The sequence below is a fragment of the Ruditapes philippinarum genome, unplaced genomic scaffold (assembly GCF_026571515.1).
Source record: "Ruditapes philippinarum isolate M1 unplaced genomic scaffold, ASM2657151v2 ctg8832_1_1_1_1, whole genome shotgun sequence".
NCBI classification, from domain to species: domain Eukaryota; kingdom Metazoa; phylum Mollusca; class Bivalvia; order Venerida; family Veneridae; genus Ruditapes; species Ruditapes philippinarum.
The window spans coordinates 1-19,446 of record NW_026865387.1 but is presented as its reverse complement, the minus strand read 5'-3'; the positions used below and the strand labels follow the sequence as shown (position 1 = coordinate 19,446).

General features: G+C 31.4%; 2 protein-coding genes across 3 annotated transcripts; both read right to left on the bottom strand.

The window, feature by feature from the left end:
• Positions 1 to 2,698: 2,698 nt before the first annotated feature.
• Positions 2,699 to 8,205, bottom strand: LOC132728794 (uncharacterized). Its single transcript, XM_060714466.1, has 3 exons — positions 7,903 to 8,205; positions 7,547 to 7,639; positions 2,699 to 3,033 (listed from the first exon to the last, which is right to left on the bottom strand). Exons 1-3 carry the CDS (start codon positions 8,126 to 8,128, stop codon positions 2,765 to 2,767), a joined length of 588 nt encoding a protein of 195 aa, XP_060570449.1. The 5' UTR covers positions 8,129 to 8,205; the 3' UTR covers positions 2,699 to 2,764.
• Positions 8,206 to 12,651: 4,446 nt separating this feature from the next.
• LOC132728797 (uncharacterized) lies at positions 12,652 to 18,643 on the bottom strand. Of its 2 annotated transcripts, XM_060714468.1 has the most exons (6): positions 18,344 to 18,643; positions 17,978 to 18,070; positions 15,905 to 16,105; positions 15,302 to 15,442; positions 14,263 to 14,338; positions 12,652 to 13,993 (listed from the first exon to the last, which is right to left on the bottom strand). In XM_060714468.1, exons 3-6 carry the CDS (start codon positions 15,972 to 15,974, stop codon positions 13,483 to 13,485), a joined length of 798 nt encoding a protein of 265 aa, XP_060570451.1. In that variant the 5' UTR covers positions 15,975 to 16,105; positions 17,978 to 18,070; positions 18,344 to 18,643; the 3' UTR covers positions 12,652 to 13,482. The 2 variants fall into 2 exon arrangements, with proteins under 2 accessions (XP_060570451.1, XP_060570450.1); XM_060714467.1 differs by lacking the exons at positions 17,978 to 18,070; positions 18,344 to 18,643 and having other exon boundaries at positions 15,905 to 16,316.
• Positions 18,644 to 19,446: the final 803 nt, after the last annotated feature.

The window sequence follows — 19,446 nt, the reverse complement described above, 5'->3', positions numbered from 1 at the left end:
ATATCTACGTTTGAACCGTATTGACTACACAAATCATTTTACGGTTATTGAGAGGTGATTTCAATACATGGTTGATACGAAATTTTAGATCGCTGACATCGTGCTTTTACATACAAATGATACATGTTATGTTATTTATTCACTATATTCACTATCATATGCCGTTGATAACTTGATACCTGTTGTTGTGACTGAAAATGATAATATAATACCTTCAATGATTTATTTACAATATAACCTTATATGACGTCAGAGGGTAGAAATAGAACTTCACCCTTGATGGCCATCTCGGCTAACGTACTGGATGAGGTCACTTGACTATGATGTATGATATTTATAGAATATTAACTGTTTTTCAGGTATGAACAGAATGATCAATATTGACGAGAAAAGAGGATTATCCATATGCATAGTCCTCATAAAATATAATGTTTAATGTCTAACTACGCCAGTATTTCCAATCCTGTCATATGTCAAATTCAGTCCAGTCAAACCAACAGAGCCCAAATGATGATAATCATTATCTCCGGCTGCCTGCTGAGGAAAAGTTGACATTGTACTGTCATATACTGTGTCATGTTCTCCATTCATTTTTGAAAATTGTGATTGCTCTTCTTTATTAATAATTGACAGTTTATTGTTTGAGCCACCATCACTTCTTTTGGCTACTTTTACACATGTTGAATACTCGTTTGACACAGCATGGCTTGGTGAGTTTTCAGAAGACTGGTTTCTGTCAGTTGATTCTTGAATACAATCATAATGGCATGGGGATACTCCGTCATTATGGTCAACATTGTTGTGTTCGTTTTCATTGATTGTTTATCTCGTGCATATCTGGCCCATATTGTACATCGCATTTTCAGTCATATAATAGTCATCCTCTACAGGTGCGTTTGTGTCACCCTCTACAGGTGCGTTTGTGGAGCTTACTGTAGTGGCATTTTTTCTTTTTCCTTTCTTTCTCCTACAAAAAAAACAGAATATGTGTTTACAAATCAATAAAATTAGCTCATTGATAAAATAGTTTTGCATTATTATAAAGTACGAATACATTCACGTACACAAACCTGCATTCACGCCATTATGACCGTTTAGTTTCATTAAAAAAAAATAATATATAAATTTTAACGTTTCAATCATATGCAAATGTTAAACTTATCATAAAATATTTAAGAATTCAACACATTTTAAGTGTACGAGTGTAGGTTAACTTTACCTTATGTAGAAGATAACGCATACTACAGCAATAACAATTGCAAATAGAAGTCCGCTAGCTGCTATCACTGAAGGAACTGGAAGTTTAAACAGATAAAGGTAATTGTATTCAAACTAAGAATACGTGTTTTAAACAAAATTTAAATATTGCAGGAACTTGAAGTGTAAATGCTCATAGTTGAATATATTTGAATTGTAAATAAAGTATTTTGTGTTTCACAATATTTAAATAAAGTGCATTCCAGATACAACGAGATCGTCGGGACTTCACATGATTCCTCGTTATAACCGGGTCGTTACAAATTGTGAAATCCGACACCATCGAGCATCATTTATTTCTACTTTCGTTTTCGAGAACATCCCTAAAAGAGTACATAATGGGAGATAAGTCTTTGCACTCAGAAGTATTTGTTTTATTTAAATATACATGTTTATAAATATATTAAGCTATCATAGAATTTAAACAAAACATATGAAAACACATAATACTACGTTCAACCACGTGGGGTTTTTTATTAATAAGTACATTTTAAAGTTCGAAATTCACTCACGAACACCGAATAACACTGCAAGAAATAAGCCGCTTCCTTTGTGCTAATCATTCAGTAGAATTGTTTTGTTATGACATTTCGTCACCTAAAGGACGATTTAGCCCGGAGCGCTGACAAACAAGGCGCTTATTGCTCAGTAATTTCAATTTCTTCCCTTATTACTCTTTGTTTTTGATCACCATTGTTTTTCTCAAGGTGACAAACTGATGCCGACGAAGTGCTCGTTATAATTCTAAAAAATACGCATGGCACATCAAATATATGAACGTTGTAACCGATATCTCGCTAAAACCGATCTCGTTATAAACGATATAAAAAGAAAGGAAAATAGAAAAGGAAAAAGGCCGGGACACAGTAGACTGTACTCTATAAGCGGTATCTCGTTAAAACCGATCTCGTTGTAACTGGAGTAGACTGTTATAAGTAGAAAAATGTTTCTAGATTAACTTCAAAAGTAAAGTTTTAAACAAACTGATAATAGGGTTGTCTCCGTTCACGTTATCCGTTGAAGGTTGCATCGTAGAATAAATAGGTTTTAAAGTTGTACTTTCGGTTGTTTGACTTCCACGTGATATAGATGCTGAGCTTGATTGTCTTGTTGTTTCTTCCGCTGCTTTCGTACATGAAATGTTTGAAAACAATTCTCAAAGGAGTGACTTTTAAAATATAGATTGGACAATAAATGATCTTGGAAAATGTTTTTTATAAAACAAAAAGCTATGTTAGTTATATTAAAGACTGCCTCATTTATATGATGGCTATCTCGAGTGACGCATCGGTTTATGTCACTTGACTATGGGTTATGATACCCATGTAATGTCAATATGTTTGCAATTGTTTAGGTATCGAGCTCAGCATCACGTGGAACAGAATGAACAAAATTGACAAGAAATTATTCTATTATTACCTACTTTACGCATTTAGATTGATTTTATGATTTTGATGTTTAACTACACCAGTATTTCCAACTTTATCATCTTTCAGATTCAGTCCTGTTAAACCAACAGAACCCAAGAGACGATAATCATTACATTCGATTGACTGCTAAGGAAGGGTTTGTTTGCAGATTTATTGACTAGGAAAAAAATAACTCTAAAATTTACTTCGAAAGTATATTTAGACACACTTTTTATATGGTTGTCTCCGTCCACATTATCCATCGAAGCTTGCATCCTAGAATGAGTAGGTTTTAAAGTTGTACGCTCGGTTGTTTCAATTCCATGTGATATGGATGCTGGAGTGGATTGTCTTGTTTCTGTCGTTGCTTCCGTAAATGAAATGTTGAAATAAGTTCAAAATGTAATTTTACAATATTAAGTGTCCAGTTTCACGCTAAAAGATAGTGTCTCCTTAATTATTTTATTACATATCTATTGTTTTATAATGTAGTACTTTGTAAACTAAACAAAATTATATCAAGTCTGTTAATTAGTTATAATGGAAAAGTTCAACATCTCTCACGACCCCTGGTACCGGCTTGAGCGGTGTTCAATATTCACCCCTTAATGTTATGAATCTAAACGTTTGTATATTGGAAATATGATTTCAATGATAGGTGTCTGAGGTGCTGTTGAAATATTTTGTATTTATCTTTTAATTAGCACATAGAGTAGTTCTTTATCTCATTATTTTCAGATAAATACGAATTATGCTTTATCATGTAATCTTCAGTGATGTCTTGAAAACCTGTTGTCTTCACAATGATATCTACGTTTGAACCGTATTGACTACACAAATCATTTTACGGTTATTGAGAGGTGATTTCAATACATGGTTGATACGAAATTTTAGATCGCTGACATCGTGCTTTTACATACAAATGATACATGTTATGTTATTTATTCACTATATTCACTATCATATGCCGTTGATAACTTGATACCTGTTGTTGTGACTGAAAATGATAATATAATACCTTCAATGATTTATTTACAATATAACCTTATATGACGTCAGAGGGTAGAAATAGAACTTCACCCTTGATGGCCATCTCGGCTAACGTACTGGATGAGGTCACTTGACTATGATGTATGATATTTATAGAATATTAACTGTTTTTCAGGTATGAACAGAATGATCAATATTGACGAGAAAAGATTATTATCCGTATTCCTCAAAAGAATTGCAATGTTTAATATCTAACTACGCCAGTATTTCCAATTCTGTCATATGTCAAATTCAGTCCAGTCAAACCAACAGAGCCCAAATGATGATAATCATTATCTCCGACTGCCTGCTGAGGAAACGTTGACATTGTACTGTCATATACTGTGTCATCTTCTCCATTCATTCTTAAAAAAATTGTGGTTGCTGTTCTTTATCAATAATCGACCGTTTATTGTTTGAGCCAACATCTCTTCTTTTGACTACTCTTATACATATTGAATACTCGTTTGACACAGCATGGCTTAGTGAGCTTTCAGAAGATTGGTATCTATCAGTTAATTCTTGAATACAATCATAATGACCTGGGGATACTCCATCATTATGGTCAACATTGTTGTGTTCGTTTTCATTGATTGTTTCTCTCGTGCATATCTGGGCCATATTGTACATCGCATTTTCAGTCATATAATAGTCATCCTCTACAGGTGCGTTTGTGTCACCCTCTACAGGTGCGTTTGTGGAGCTTACTGTAGTGGCATTTTTTTCTTTTTCCTTTCTTTTCTCCTACAAAAAAAACAGAATATGTGTTTACAAATCAATAAAATTAGCTCATTGATAAAATAGTTTTGCATTATTATAAAGTACGAATACATTCACGTACACAAACCTGCATTCACGCCATTATGACCGTTTAGTTTCATTAAAAAAAAATAATATATAAATTTTAACGTTTCAATCATATGCAAATGTTAAACTTATCATAAAATATTTAAGAATTCAACACATTTTAAGTGTACGAGTGTAGGTTAACTTTACCTTATGTAGAAGATAACGCATACTACAGCAATAACAATTGCAAATAGAAGTCCGCTAGCTGCTATCACTGAAGGAACTGGAAGTTTAAACAGATAAAGGTAATTGTATTCAAACTAAGAATACGTGTTTTAAACAAAATTTAAATATTGCAGGAACTTGAAGTGTAAATGCTCATAGTTGAATATATTTGAATTGTAAATAAAGTATTTTGTGTTTCACAATATTTAAATAAAGTGCATTCCAGATACAACGAGATCGTCGGGACTTCACATGATTCCTCGTTATAACCGGGTCGTTACAAATTGTGAAATCCGACACCATCGAGCATCATTTATTTCTACTTTCGTTTTCGAGAACATCCCTAAAAGAGTACATAATGGGAGATAAGTCTTTGCACTCAGAAGTATTTGTTTTATTTAAATATACATGTTTATAAATATATTAAGCTATCATAGAATTTAAACAAAACATATGAAAACACATAATACTACGTTCAACCACGTGGGTTTTTATTAATAAGTACATTTTAAAGTTCGAAATTCACTCACGAACACCGAATAACACTGCAAGAAATAAGCCGCTTCCTTTGTGCTAATCATTCAGTAGAATTGTTTTGTTATGACATTTCGTCACCTAAAGGACGATTTAGCCCGGAGCGCTGACAAACAAGGCGCTTATTGCTCAGTAATTTCAATTTCTTCCCTTATTACTCTTTGTTTTTGATCACCATTGTTTTTCTCAAGGTGACAAACTGATGCCGACGAAGTGCTCGTTATAATTCTAAAAAATACGCATGGCACATCAAATATATGAACGTTGTAACCGATATCTCGCTAAAACCGATCTCGTTATAAACGATATAAAAAGAAAGGAAAATAGAAAAGGAAAAAGGCCGGGACACAGTAGACTGTACTCTATAAGCGGTATCTCGTTAAAACCGATCTCGTTGTAAGTTGAGTAGACTGTAATAAGTAGAAAAATGTTTCTAGATAAATCTTTTAAAGTAAAGTTTTAAACAAACTGATAATAGGGTTGTCTCCGTTCATGTTATCCTCTGTAGGTTGCATCGTAGAATGTGTAGGTTTTAAAGTTGTATTCTCGGTTGTTTGACTTCCACGTGATGCTGAGCTTGACTGTCTTGTTGTTTCTTCCGTTGCTTTCGTACATGAAATGTTTGAAATAAATTCTCAAAGGAGTGACTTTTAAAATAGAGATTGGACAATGAATTATATTGAATTTTTTTTTCATATAACAAAAAACTATGTTAGTTATATTAAAGACTGCCTCATTTATATGATGATCTATCTCGAGTGACGCATCGGTTCATGTCACTTGACTATGGGATATGATACCCATGTAATGTCAATATGTTTGCAATTGTTAAGGTATCGAGCTCAGCATCACGTGGAACAGAATGAACAAAATTGACAAGAAATTATTCTATTATTACATACTTTCCGCATTTAGATTCATGAATTTGATGTTTAACTACACCAGTATTTCCAATTTTATCATCTGTCAGATTCAGTCAGTTAAACCAACAGAACCCAAGCGACGATAATCATTGCATCCGATTGACTGCTAAAGAAGGGTTTGTTTTGCAGATTTATTGACTAGGAAAAAAAACTCTTAAATCAGCTCCGAAAGTATTTTTTAAACAAACTTTTAATATGGTTGTCTCCGTCCACTTTATCCGTTGAAGCTTGCATCGTAGAATGAGTAGGTTTAAAAGTTGTACACTCGGTTGTTTCAATTCCATGTGATATGGATGCTGGAGTGGTGGATTGTCTTGTTGTTTCTTTCGTTGCTTTCGTAACTGAAATGTTGAAATAAGTTCAAAATGTAATTTTACAATATTAAGTGTCCAGTTTCACGCTAAAAGATAGTGTCTCCTTAATTATTTTATTACATATCTATTGTTTTATAATGTAGTACTTTGTAAACTAAACAAAATTATATCAAGTCTGTTAATTAGTTATAATGGAAAAGTTCAACATCTCTCACGACCCCTGGTACCGGCTTGAGCGGTGTTCAATATTCACCCCTTAATGTTATGAATCAAACCATCAAATCTATATCAAGCACATTCAAAATAATCATTTTTGTTTTAAATTGCTGCTAAATAAATAAAATATTTTACTTCTTAAATATCTATTAATTGACAACTCACGAAATATATTTATATGAATAGAAGATTAGTTATCTTGTAATTCACAAACATATATCATTTTAGACCAAAAGAAATATCGATTTATTTGAAAAATACAAATAATAAAATGTGTTTCATTTGTTAATTATACAAATGATTTAAAGTATTCCAGTTGTATAAATTCTGTAAAGTTCAGCTGAATAAGTAAATATGTTTCAAAACCATGACTTTAATAATAGGGATTGAACAATGGTTAATATTAAAAAATGTTCAGGATAAAATACAAAATGTACTATAGCCTTTTTTTATAATAAACCGCTACCGATATATTGTGAGCGATAATTATAGACAATTTCCGTGAGCATCGTTTATTCGTTATCATTTTTTGCCTATTAAAATATAAAATTAAACATTTAAAGTTATTTTCAGATTTATTCATGCACCACCCATTTACACTGGACTTGATTTGGCATGTCACTTAAAAGACTAACTTTACATGTTTGTGAAAACGAAAACAGTTTTAAAACTTGATAGGAAAAAATTGACGCTTTAGACATTCGACTGTCTTTGTGAATCACTGAAATATTATTTAGATACTTTATTTAGAAATTTACTAATATCCTCGAAGACAATATGTAAAATGTTTAAATAAAGACAATCACAAACAGTTTTTAGCTTTTCTAATAAATCAATTATTTCAACTAACCTGGACTTGTGTTTTCATTTCCTCCGCTTTCTTTTTCTGTGTTTGAGCTAGTAGTTGATCTATTACAAGCAATATCGAACTTTGCTTGATCCGCTAAAGAAACGAGGTCACAGCAAATTCATTATTATCAAAATTTAATTCCTGAAGTATGGTATTTTTATAAATATGGTAATTTTCGAAAGCAAATAAAATAATCATAACATAATTTTAAAGCTGATTCCTATTGTATTTAACATTTCAAACCCTTAATTATTATCAAAGATATACAATGTACATGAACAAAGCCAACAAAACTGTAAAAGCATTATAATAAAGTAACACTGTTAACTTTGTACTTATGTATGACGAAAACTGACTTGAATAAACACCGAGACACGCCCCGTCGAAATTGTGGTTTTCATGAGTTGAAAATGAAATTTTTGTACCACTTTTAATCCTTGTATCATAATTGTGGCGTTTAATTTTGTTTATGACAGTTTCGTTTATTTCAAATTCCATGTTGAACGCTTGAGTGAAATTTTCTAACATCAAAGTTATTCCAAGTTCTTGTTTATTTGTAAAAATAACATATTCACATGACATGTGTTGGAAATCTGGAATTCTTGCTGTATCAATAAGGATGTAGTCGGATGGCCCCACTAAATGGTCTGTGCAGATATTAACAACTGTAAGAAAATGATCGTATATTGTTTTATCTTATTTATTCAAGTTACAAACTGAAACAAAATAGAGAAATTATTTTATTTTATTAGATAAAAACATTTTAATGTTATATAAAAGTGTGCATTTAAGACAAGAAGCTCAAGTATACAGTTTGTTTCATCAAATATAAATTTGTATTGTCTGCATTATCAGGTTCATAAGAGATAATGCATAATTTTGGTATTTTTACATAGCTTTGTTTTAGGTATAGGTATTTTTATAAAATAACTTAGAAGATAGACCTGAAAATCGGTTGAACATAGTATCTCCTGTTGTACGCGGTATAGTCAGAAAGTTCCCAAACTGAAGCAATAGTTCCACTATAACGGCGCGAAATTTGACCAAAAGATACGACAATAAGATCAAATGTAAATGCTGTAAACAATTGAATGAAACAAATATAAATTCACGAGGCTAATTATTGCGCATACATTGTCGGGTAAACGGGGCACATTTAAACGTCATCTAACGTCGTCGATATGATGACATTACGCTTAGTGCAAATATTTGAAACTTTCTACTAAGGATGATTTTGTAGCCCTTGCTTTCTGAGGTGATCGAGACGACTTGTGTTATCAACCCATAAACATTGACGACTTGCCTTTGCCTAAGGGGCCATTATATTGATCACAGTTTGTGTGTGTGTGTGTGTGTGTGTGTGTGTGTGTGTGTGTGTGTGTGCGTGCGTGCGTGCACGTGCCTGCGTGCGTGAATGCATGATAAGGCCCGCTAGAACTATCTCGCCGACCTTCTCCTATAGCCTCATGAAATCAAGACTGTCAGCAATATCCTCTACTTGTCGTCGATCTCTTAAATCACGTCGTTTTATTACAAACCCATGTTCCACTTATGCCTGTTCACGATCATCCCTAACACCATCCGAAAACATTTTAAGTCATCGAAAACAAATCGTTCGTAAACACTTGATTGAAGTGTCTGCATGATTTAGAGTAACAACGTGTCTGAGTGTGTCATGAACTTTTTAACAAAATCAGTTAACTTAGCATTGTTCAAAGTGCCCCGTGCGCGTTTTTAAGTGTAAAACGCTGTACCTTAAGAAATGTTTTATAAACCTTTAAATAAAGTTAAAAAGTTTGATTAAGAAAATGTGAAACTGAAAAAGGCTATTTTCAAAGTATCCCATATCTCAGGTTTTCGATGTTACAAAGGTAAATATCTTTACGGATAGGTAACGCTCGGGTAATCATAAATGCAAAAGACCATGTAAAGTATCATCGACCCTGTTAAAGAACTTTTTGACTATGCCTGTCAGCATTTCTCATTTTCAAATATTCATTATGAATAGACATATATATTTTCATGATTCTTTTTAATCATATTAAAAAATATAGCCATTCTTATTTTATATTTTTTAACTTCCTGTGTGTCCATAGTACATAACCAAAAATAAAAACCTGACTTCGTAACATTTATAATATGAACTCTCGGGAAGAACACTTTATTGAATCTTTCAAATATTAAGACTTCCGAGATTTCCTCATTATAACGACAAAGCATTTTATTAAAATAATGAACATGAATTTATTGATTTTAATCAGTTAAAATTGTAAATAAATTAGAGGGTCATGAAGTCAGTGACTGGGTCAAACCTGGGCAGCTCCATATAACTTGAGAAGACCTCCAGTAGACAGTTATATTTCGAATATTAAAACGTAGGCTACATACATAGATTCATTTTCTCAATTAATCTATGTAAACCAACATACACCAGGACTTCTGGGAATATATGAAAACCACGTCAAAACCATTTCAATGCATCAATATTCTGCCATTTTATTAAATCAATGTTCAAAAGATCAAATGCGTGCCAGATTAGGTCAACAATAATACAAATCTAATTTGAACAATTGAGATAAAAATCAATGACTTATTAAAGGAACATTTTTAATTTCCTTTACATTATAAACTATTGAAACCGTTCAGAAAGTAGAGAAGCATTTCAATTCCTTTTACCGGAAATGTAGTTTACTTCATACTGATTTTGTATAAAATTAAATGATAACGATTGTCTGTATTTTATGCCCGCTGAGATGGAAAATAGCTAGTTTTTTAAAGTCTTACATTTACTAAACTATACGTACTAGGTTGTGTTCTGGGTCCACAAAATGATTTACACTGAGTACCTGAAAAAAATATTTGCCTTATTATATCAAACATTTAGAACAGAATCAAGATTTTAGAGGACCTAATAGTGGAGTGTTTGAGAATCAACATAATCACATTCACCCTGCTATTAAACCGTATCATTACACACAGCGTCAAGCTATTGCCGTTTATGACTTTGATTGGAAATATATATTACATATGTATATATTTGTGTATAATATCATACAATTTAAAATATACTATGCCAATATGTGAATAAAATTGTTTATTACAGAAATCAATGAAATATAGAAAAAACATGAATATGTCAAATTTGAACAAAAGAACGCTGGGATACAGCAGTCCTTTTAACAAGTCAAGCTAAGGTGGTACTTACTGAAAAAAAGTATTTTGTAATGAACTACCTGTATGTATTCATATTGTGTTGATTACTTATAGTTTTTAGAGTTATAAACGCGACATATCTTCTCTATGTGAATTTAACACATGTTTATTTACAAATTACATATTAATTAGGAAATGTGTAGCAATTATCGATATTTTGAAATATCAAATTTAAGCAAAAATATATTTTTAAGATGACTTATTTAAAATTGAATTACCAAAGCTATAGGCTTAAACTAATTTCTCTCTTTACTGGATCATTCCAAGCTATAAAAAACAATTCTTTTATGTAAATAATATGAAATAAGCATACATGGTATATAATGGGACAAAAAGTCATTTACAGATTTAAATCATACTGTTTAAAATACAATAGATGTGTAGATACCTCTGATAAACCATAGAAGGCACATGAAACAGTAAATTCCCATTCCGAAGTTTATCCTCTTAACTGAAGTAAAATAAAATAAAAAATGATTCTTTATATATGTATAAATTCGAATTGTTATAAAAAGAAAGTATTGTCCTTATACATTTCACGTTAAAAGGAAATAATATTTATTGTTCTTAGTTGCATTGTTTCATTGTAGACTTAACCGGAAGATTTATCGAGGATCTATTAAAAATAGATATGATATTTTATATTTAACCTATTTAAAGAATGAATTTACTGTATACAAGGGCTGATTGAGAAGTTCGCTGAATTAGTGAAACCTGTGTTAGAAAACAAAAACAATACACATCACAAGATACTGACATTGAGCTCGAATATAAGTTACATACACTGTACATTGAATAATAAAGTTTACATGTAACTTTGAACAACAGTGCTATGTAGTACTTGAAGCACAAAGATATTAACATTGGTCTTGGTTGTCTTTACCTCAATGCTTTAGTCCATTTCCCGGTCCCCTTTCTCCACATAATCACGACTTGTGAGCATATAATTCAATGTACATATCTCACTTATGTACAGCGTTCACCGGAAATAGTCCCTCAAAACCTCGAAAACGAACGTCGAGTTCACACAAGGTAATGTTTCATCTTATTTAACTTATAACTTTATCTTTTTTTCAAACTGAACAATTTTGTGAAGCTGAATGTGTCTGATTTTATAGCATTATTTGCTTTTTCTGCAAATTGAATACTTTCTGTTAAATTGGCGATAAATTGTAGCGTATTTGTTGATGTTTGCGTACGATGTTGATATTCACCACAAAAACAAGCCCAAAACGCATTTTCTGTATCAAATTCCGTCTTTAATACAAAATATAGACCCCCTCTACTTGTATTTGAGTCTTGCCTTGTGTACAGTCTAGCAAGAAAAACAAATTTAAGTGAACGGTGTATATTGTTTTAATGTAAGGGGTCTGTAGAATGTGTACGGTGTCTAGCAATCACATATTTTAAAGGTTTACAGTCTTTTATGAGCTGACAGTTATTCTGATGTAAGGAATGTCACAAGGTGATGAATGTTTAGTTAAATAATTACTGAGATTCATACTTATACATAAGAATGTGTCATTCCAGGTAGCCACTTGCCTTCTTACAAAAAGAGTAGGGCACTATTTACATCAAAACAATTCATGTATTGTTTATAAATTGTTTTTGTTCTTATTTATATTATTTTTGTGAGAGGACGCTAGCAAATACCTTGAGATTTGACACTTCCAAAGGAACACAAACACATGTCTACATACCCTTACAAATTAAACACGACCCATATGAGTCATCAAACTAAAGCCATTAATTATAGGAAGCAGTCAAGCAAACTATGAGTGAAATAGAAGATAAATGACAAATGAAATTTCGTTATCAATGATTAGATTGACACTATATACTACATAAATGTGGTGGAACATTAATAGAACAACTATAGTAAATTATGGAAAAAAACTTTATTATTTTGTTCCTATTATTTGTATTATTTCTTGATATATAACACACTTTTTTCCCAATCTATATACATAAGTAACTGTTTATCAATGCATGAAAATATATCAAACTTGACTTTTCTACTCAGGAACTTTCTTTTTTGAACGTTTTATCTGGTGCACTCTAAAAGCTTAATATTAAGGTAATATAATTCTTTCTTTATTAATGTACGTTTGTTTCAAGAGGCATGTTATGAAAAGAAAACGAAACTTTGTTTATTGAAAATACGACTTTGGTGATTATATGTTTGAGATATTGTTGGTATTTCTTGTATATATCTTTACATTTAGCACATAGTACTTTATAGCTTTACTTTAAGGTAAATCAGAATTATATTTTATCATGTAATCGTCAGTGATGTCTTGAAAACCAATTGTATTCGTGATATCTACTTTTGAGCCCTGTTTACTATAAAAATCATTTAACGGTTATCCAGAAAGAGGCGACTTGAATACACGGTTGATATGAAATTTCAGATTACTGATATCATGCTTTTGCATACAAATGATATATGTTATGTTATTTATTCATATTTATTATTATATGCCGTTGCAATGTGTTGTTGTGATTGAAAATGATAATATTATATCTTATTGACGTCAGAGGGTAACAATAGAACAATGTGTTCACCCTTGATGGCCATCTCGGCTAACGTACTGGATGACGTTATTTGACTATGAGATATGATATTAATATAATAATGTTTACTGTTTTTCAGGTATGAACAGAATGATCAATATTGTCAAGATAAGATTATTATCCATATTTCTCAAAATAAATTACAATGTTTAATGTCTAACTACGCCAGTATTCCCAATTCTGTCATATGTCAAATTCAATCCAGTCAAAGCAAGAGAGCCCAAACGATGATAATCATTATCTCCGACTGCCTGCGGAGGAACGGTTGACACTGTCCTGTCATATACTGTGTAATCGTCTCCATTCATTCCTGAAAATTGTGGTTGCCTTTCTTTATCGATAATCGACCGTTTATTGTTTGAGCCAACATCACTTCTTTTGGCTACTTTTAGACATGTTGAATACTCGTTTGACACAGCATGGCTTGGTGAGTTTTCAGAGGACTGGTTTCTGTCAGTTGATTCTTGAATACAATCATAATGGCCTGGGGATGCTCCGTCATAATGGTCAACATTGTTGTGTTCGTTTTCATTGATTGTTTCTCGCGTGCATAGCTGACCCATATTGTACATCGCATTTTCAGTCATATAATAGTCACTCTCTACGGGTGCGTTTGTGGAGCTTACTGTAGTGGCATTTCTTCGCTTTCCTTTCTTTCTCCTACAAAAAACAGAATTTGTGTTTACAAATCAATAAAATTAGCTTATTGATAAAATAGTTTTGCATTATTATAAAGTACGAATACATTCACGTTATTCATTAGGGTTTGTACACAAACCTGCATTCACGCCATTATGACCGTTTAGTTTAATTAAAAAAGATAAGATATAAATTTTAACGTTTCAACCATATGCCAATGTTAAACTTATCATAAAATATTTAAGAATTCAACACATTTTGGTAAATGTACGAGTGTAGGTCAACGTTACCTTTTGTAGAAAATAACGCATACAACAGCAATAACAATTCCTAATAGAAGTCCGCAAACTGCTATCACTGAAGGAACTGGAAGTTTAAACAGATAAAGGTAATTTTATTCAAACTAAGAATGCGTGTTTTGAACAAAATTCAAATATTGCAGGAACTGCAAGTGTAAATGCTCATAGTTTAATCTATTTAAATTGTAAATAAAGATTTTTATGTTTCACAATATTTAAATAAAGTGCACTCCAGATACAACGAGATCGTCGGGACTTCACATGATTCCTCGTTATAACCGGGTCGTTACAATTTGTGAAATCCGACACCATCGAGCATCATTTTTTTCTACTTTCGCTTTCGAGAACATCCTTTTTAAAGAGTACATAATGGGACTAACTCTTTGCACTCAGAAGTATTTGTTTTATTTAAACATACATGTATATAAATATATGTCTATCTATCATAGAATTTAAACAAAACATATGAAAACACATAATAATACGTTCAACATTGTGGGTTTTTATTAATAAGTACATTTTCGTTTTCAAAAGTCACTCACGAACACCGAATAACACTGCAAGAAATTAGCCGCTACCTTTGTGCAAATCAATCAGTAGAATTGTTTTGTTATGACAGTTCGTCAACTAAAGGACGATTTAGCCCGGAGCGCTGACAAACAAGGTGCTAATTGCTCAGAAATTTCAATTTCTTCCTTAAATACTCTTTGTTTTTGGTCACCATTGTTTTCTCAATGTGACAAACTGATGCCGACGAAGTGCCAATGAAGTGACCTCGTTAAAATTCTAAAAAAAATCGCATGAAACATCAAATATATGTACGTTGTAACCGATATCTCGCTAAAACCGATCTCGTTATAAACGATATAAAAAGAAAGGAGAATAGAAGGAAAAGGGCCGGGACACAGTAGACTGTACTCTATAAGCGGTATCTCGTTAAAACCGATTTCGTTGTAAATGGAGTTGACTGTAATAAGTAGAAAAATGGTTACTTCTAGATTAACTTTGAAAAGTAAAGTTTTAAACAAACTTATAATAAGGTTGTCTCCATTCACGTTATCCTTTGAAGTTTGCATCGTAGAATAAATAGGTTTTAAAGTTGTACTCTCGGTTGTTTGACTTCCACGTGATATAGATGCTGAGCTTGATTGTCTTGTTGTTTTTTCCGTTGCTTTCGTACATAAAATGTTGAAATAAATTGTTGAAAGAGTGACTTTTAAAATATAGATTGGACAATGAATGATATTGAAAAATGTGTTTTATAAAACATGAAATGTAAATTATATCAAAGACAGCCTCATTTATATCATGGCTTTCTCGAGTGATGCAACGGTTTATGTCACTTGACTATGGGATATGATACCCATGTAATGTCAGTATGTTTGCAATTGTTTAGGTATGTACAAAATGGTAAAAAGTGACAAGAAATTATACTATTATAACCTACTTTCCTTATTTAGATTCATGATTTTGATGTTTAACTACATCAGTATTTCCAATTTTATTATCTGTCAGATTCAGTCAGTTAAACCAACAGAACCCAAGCGACGATAATCATTACATCCAATTAACTGCTTAAGAGGGGTTTGTTTTGCAGATTTATTGACTATGAAAAAATAACTCTTAAATTTACTTCGAAAGTATTTTTCAAACAAACTCTTAATATGGTTGTCTCCCTTCACATTATCCGCTGAAGCTTGCATCGTAGAATGAGAAGGTTTTAAAGTTGTACCCTCGGTTGTTTCAATTCCATGTGATATGGATGCTGGAGCGGATCGTCTTGTTGTTTCTTTCGTTGCTTTCGTAAAGGAAAAGTTGACATAAGTTCTATCCCCTACAAAAATTGTATTTTTACAATATTTAGTGTCAAGTTTCACGCTAAATGAGAGTGTCTTCATAATTATTTATTGTTTTATGATATAATACTCTGTAAACTAAACAAAATTACATCAAGTCTGTTCATTAGATATAATGGAAAAGTGCAACATCTCTCACGAACCCTGGTACCGGCTTAAGTGGTATTCAATCTTCACCCCTTAATGTGATTAATCAAATCATCAAATCTATATTATGCATATTCAAAATAATTAGTTTGTATTTTAAATCTCTATTAAATGATAAAATATTTTACTTCATAATTATCAATGAATTGACAACTCACGAAATATGTTTATATGAAAATAGAAGATTAGTTAATGTTATTGTTAGCTTGCAACTCACAAACATATATCATTTAAGACCAAAATAAATATTGATTCATTTGAAAAATACAAATAATTAAATGTTTTTCGTTTGTAAATTATACAAATCGTTAAAAGTATTCCATTTTTATATATCCTGTAAAGTTCAGCTGAATTAGGAATATGTTTCAAAACCGTGACTTTGATAATAGCAATTGAGCAATGATTGATATTGAAAAATGTTCAGGATAATATACAAAAACTACCTTAGCATATTTCTTTTAAATTAAACGCTACCGACATATTCCCAGCGATAATTATAGAAAATTTCCGTGAGCCTCGTTTATTTTTTATTATTTTTGCCTAATAAAACATAAAATTAAATATTTACAGTGACATTTACCTATGAACTTCATATTTGCACTTGACTTGATGGGTATAATGCCACTTAAAATACTTACTTTACATGTTTATAAAAAAGAAAGAAAAATAATTAAAAACTGGATAAGATATGGACGCTTCAGACCTTTAGAATGTCTTTGTGAATTGCTGAAATATCATTTAGATACTAGATTTAGACGTTTATTACATATCCTCGAAAACAATTTGTAAAATGTTAAAATAAAGACAATCACAAAACAGTTTTTGTATTTTCTGATCGCAGATCAGAAAATTCAATGCTGACATTCAATCTCTGACACAGAATTTTCAGGACAAACCTAACAACAAGTAGTTATCAAAACAGCTAACTAGCGAAGTAAAAGAAAGAAATATGTTTATTTTGTTACAAGTATCCAACAAATTTCAACGCATTTAAAGTTTAAAAGAATATAGAATTGGCAATAAATACACAATCACAAATTACGCGGATGAATATCATTTTCATCAATGAAAATGCTACTTTTAGCGATGTCGATTACCGAATACTCCAGAGCGTAGTACACAAATAAATCGTGGAATATATTTATGTCGGACTGATTTGGCAAGAAGATTTTCGCTAAATTATTTTCATCAGCGTTAAACAACAGGTTTATCGTGAACAAAATACCTCGAAATTTATAAGGATTACAAATACAAAATGGAAATTCTCAATTTAGAATTAGGATGTATTTGTTTTTATTCAGGCATCTTACGTATAACCTCACCGTGGTAAAGGGGTAGCGCGCTCGTTTAGGCTGTGAGAGGCCTAGGGTTCAAATCTTAGTCGAGGCAACATTTTTTTCTTTTGAAGTGTCTTTTTTAAGGAAGTAGCCACGATATGCACGGATAAAGTGTGGCTGTCATAAAAAAATGAACATAAGTCATTTTCTTATTCAACTCTAGTCATGCAAAATTCAATATGTATCAATCTCAAACTGTAATAGTAAAAAATCTAAACGCAGTCGCTGCGTAAGATGAATTATAGTATATAAAAATAAACTTATACATAGATAGTCAGTATGATTTAGAATACAAAGATCAGAAAATACCACAGAGCTTGCAGTCCTTTGATTATCTTGTGTAATAAGTCAACTGTTTTAACTTACTCGGACTTATGTTTTCATTTCCCTAGCTTTCCTTTCCTTGGTTTGAGTTAAATGTTGATCTATTACAAGCAATATTGAACTTTGATTGATCCTCTTAAGAAACGAGAAAACAGCAAATTATTGAAAATACGATTATTATTTTCAAAAATTAATTCCTGAATTATGGTATTTAAGAATGGGTTAATCTTCAAAAGCAGATAAAAAAGCATAACATTATTTTAAAGGTGATTCCAATTGTATATAACATTTCAAACCCTAAATAGTTATCTAAGACAACAATGTACATGAACAGAGCAAACGAAACTGTAAAAGCATTGTAATAAAGTAACACTGTTAATTTTATACTTATGTATCAAGAATACTTACTTGAAAAAACACCGAGACACGCCCCATCTCGCTCGTGATTTACATTAGTGGAAAATGAAATTTTTGTACCACTTTTAATCGTTGTATCATAATTGTATTTAATTTTGTTTATGACAGTTTCTTTTATTTCAAATTCCATGCTGAACACTTCAGTGGAATTTTCTAACATCAAAGTTATTCCAAGTTCTTGTTTATTTGTTAATATAACACATTCACATGACGTTTGTTGGAAATCTGGAACACTTGCTGTATCAATAAGGATGTAGTTTGATTGCTCCACTAAGTCGTCTGTGCAGATATGTACAACTGTAAGAAAATGATCGTAGATTGTTCTATCTGTCTCATTCAAGTTACGAATTTTAACCAATAAGAGAAAATGTTTAATTTTATAAGATCATGTTATATCAAAGTGTGCCTTTAAGACAAGAAGCTCAAGTATTTAGTTTATTTTATCTAATATAAAATTGTATTGTCTTCATTATTAGGTTAATTAGAAATTATGCAAATTTTGGTATTTTTACATATATTTTTTTCTGTGCAGATATTAACAACCGTAAGAAAATGATCGTAGATTGTTTCATCTGTCTTATTCAAGTTACAAATTTAAACCAAAAAGAGAAAATGTTTAATTTTATAAGATCAGCAAACATATTAATGTTATATCAAAGTGTGCCTTTAAGACAGAAGCTCAAGTATACAAAATACAACAAATTAACAAATATAAATTTGTATTGTCTTCATTATCAGGTTAATTAGAGATAATGCATATTTTTGGTATTTTTACATATCTTTATTTTTAGGCATAGGTATTTTTTTCAAAATAACTTAGAAGATAGACCTGAATATCGGTCGAACATAGTGTCTCCTTTTTGACACTTGTACGCGGTATAGTCAGGAAGTTCCCAAACTGAGGCAATAGTTCCACTATAAGGGCGCGAAATTTGATAAAAAGATATCGGTATACGACAATAAGATCAAATGTAAATGCTGTAAACAATTGAATGAAACAAATATAAATTCACGAGGGAAATTATTGCGCAGACATGCTGGGGTACACGGGGCACATTGGAACGACATTTAGCGTCGTCGATTAGATGGAACGC

Excerpts from the sequence above, each read along its gene's own strand:
- LOC132728797 (XM_060714467.1), bottom strand. The coding sequence starts at position 16,169 with ATGAAGACACTCTCATTTAGCGTGAAACTTGACACTAAATATTGTAAA. Across the intron at positions 15,443-15,904 it reads GTTTGAAAAATACTTTCGAA|CAACGGAAAAAACAACAAGA; the intron begins GTAAATTTAAGA and ends TATGTACGAAAG. Across the intron at positions 13,994-14,262 it reads TGCGTTATTTTCTACAAAAG|GAGAAAGAAAGGAAAGCGAA; the intron begins GTAACGTTGACC and ends TGTTTTTTGTAG.
- LOC132728794 (XM_060714466.1), bottom strand. The coding sequence starts at position 8,128 with ATGTCATGTGAATATGTTATTTTTACAAATAAACAAGAACTTGGAATA. Across the intron at positions 7,640-7,902 it reads GTGTCTCGGTGTTTATTCAA|CGGATCAAGCAAAGTTCGAT; the intron begins GTCAGTTTTCGT and ends TCGTTTCTTTAG. Across the intron at positions 3,034-7,546 it reads AAATGAAAACACAAGTCCAG|CAACGACAGAAACAAGACAA; the intron begins GTTAGTTGAAAT and ends CATTTACGGAAG.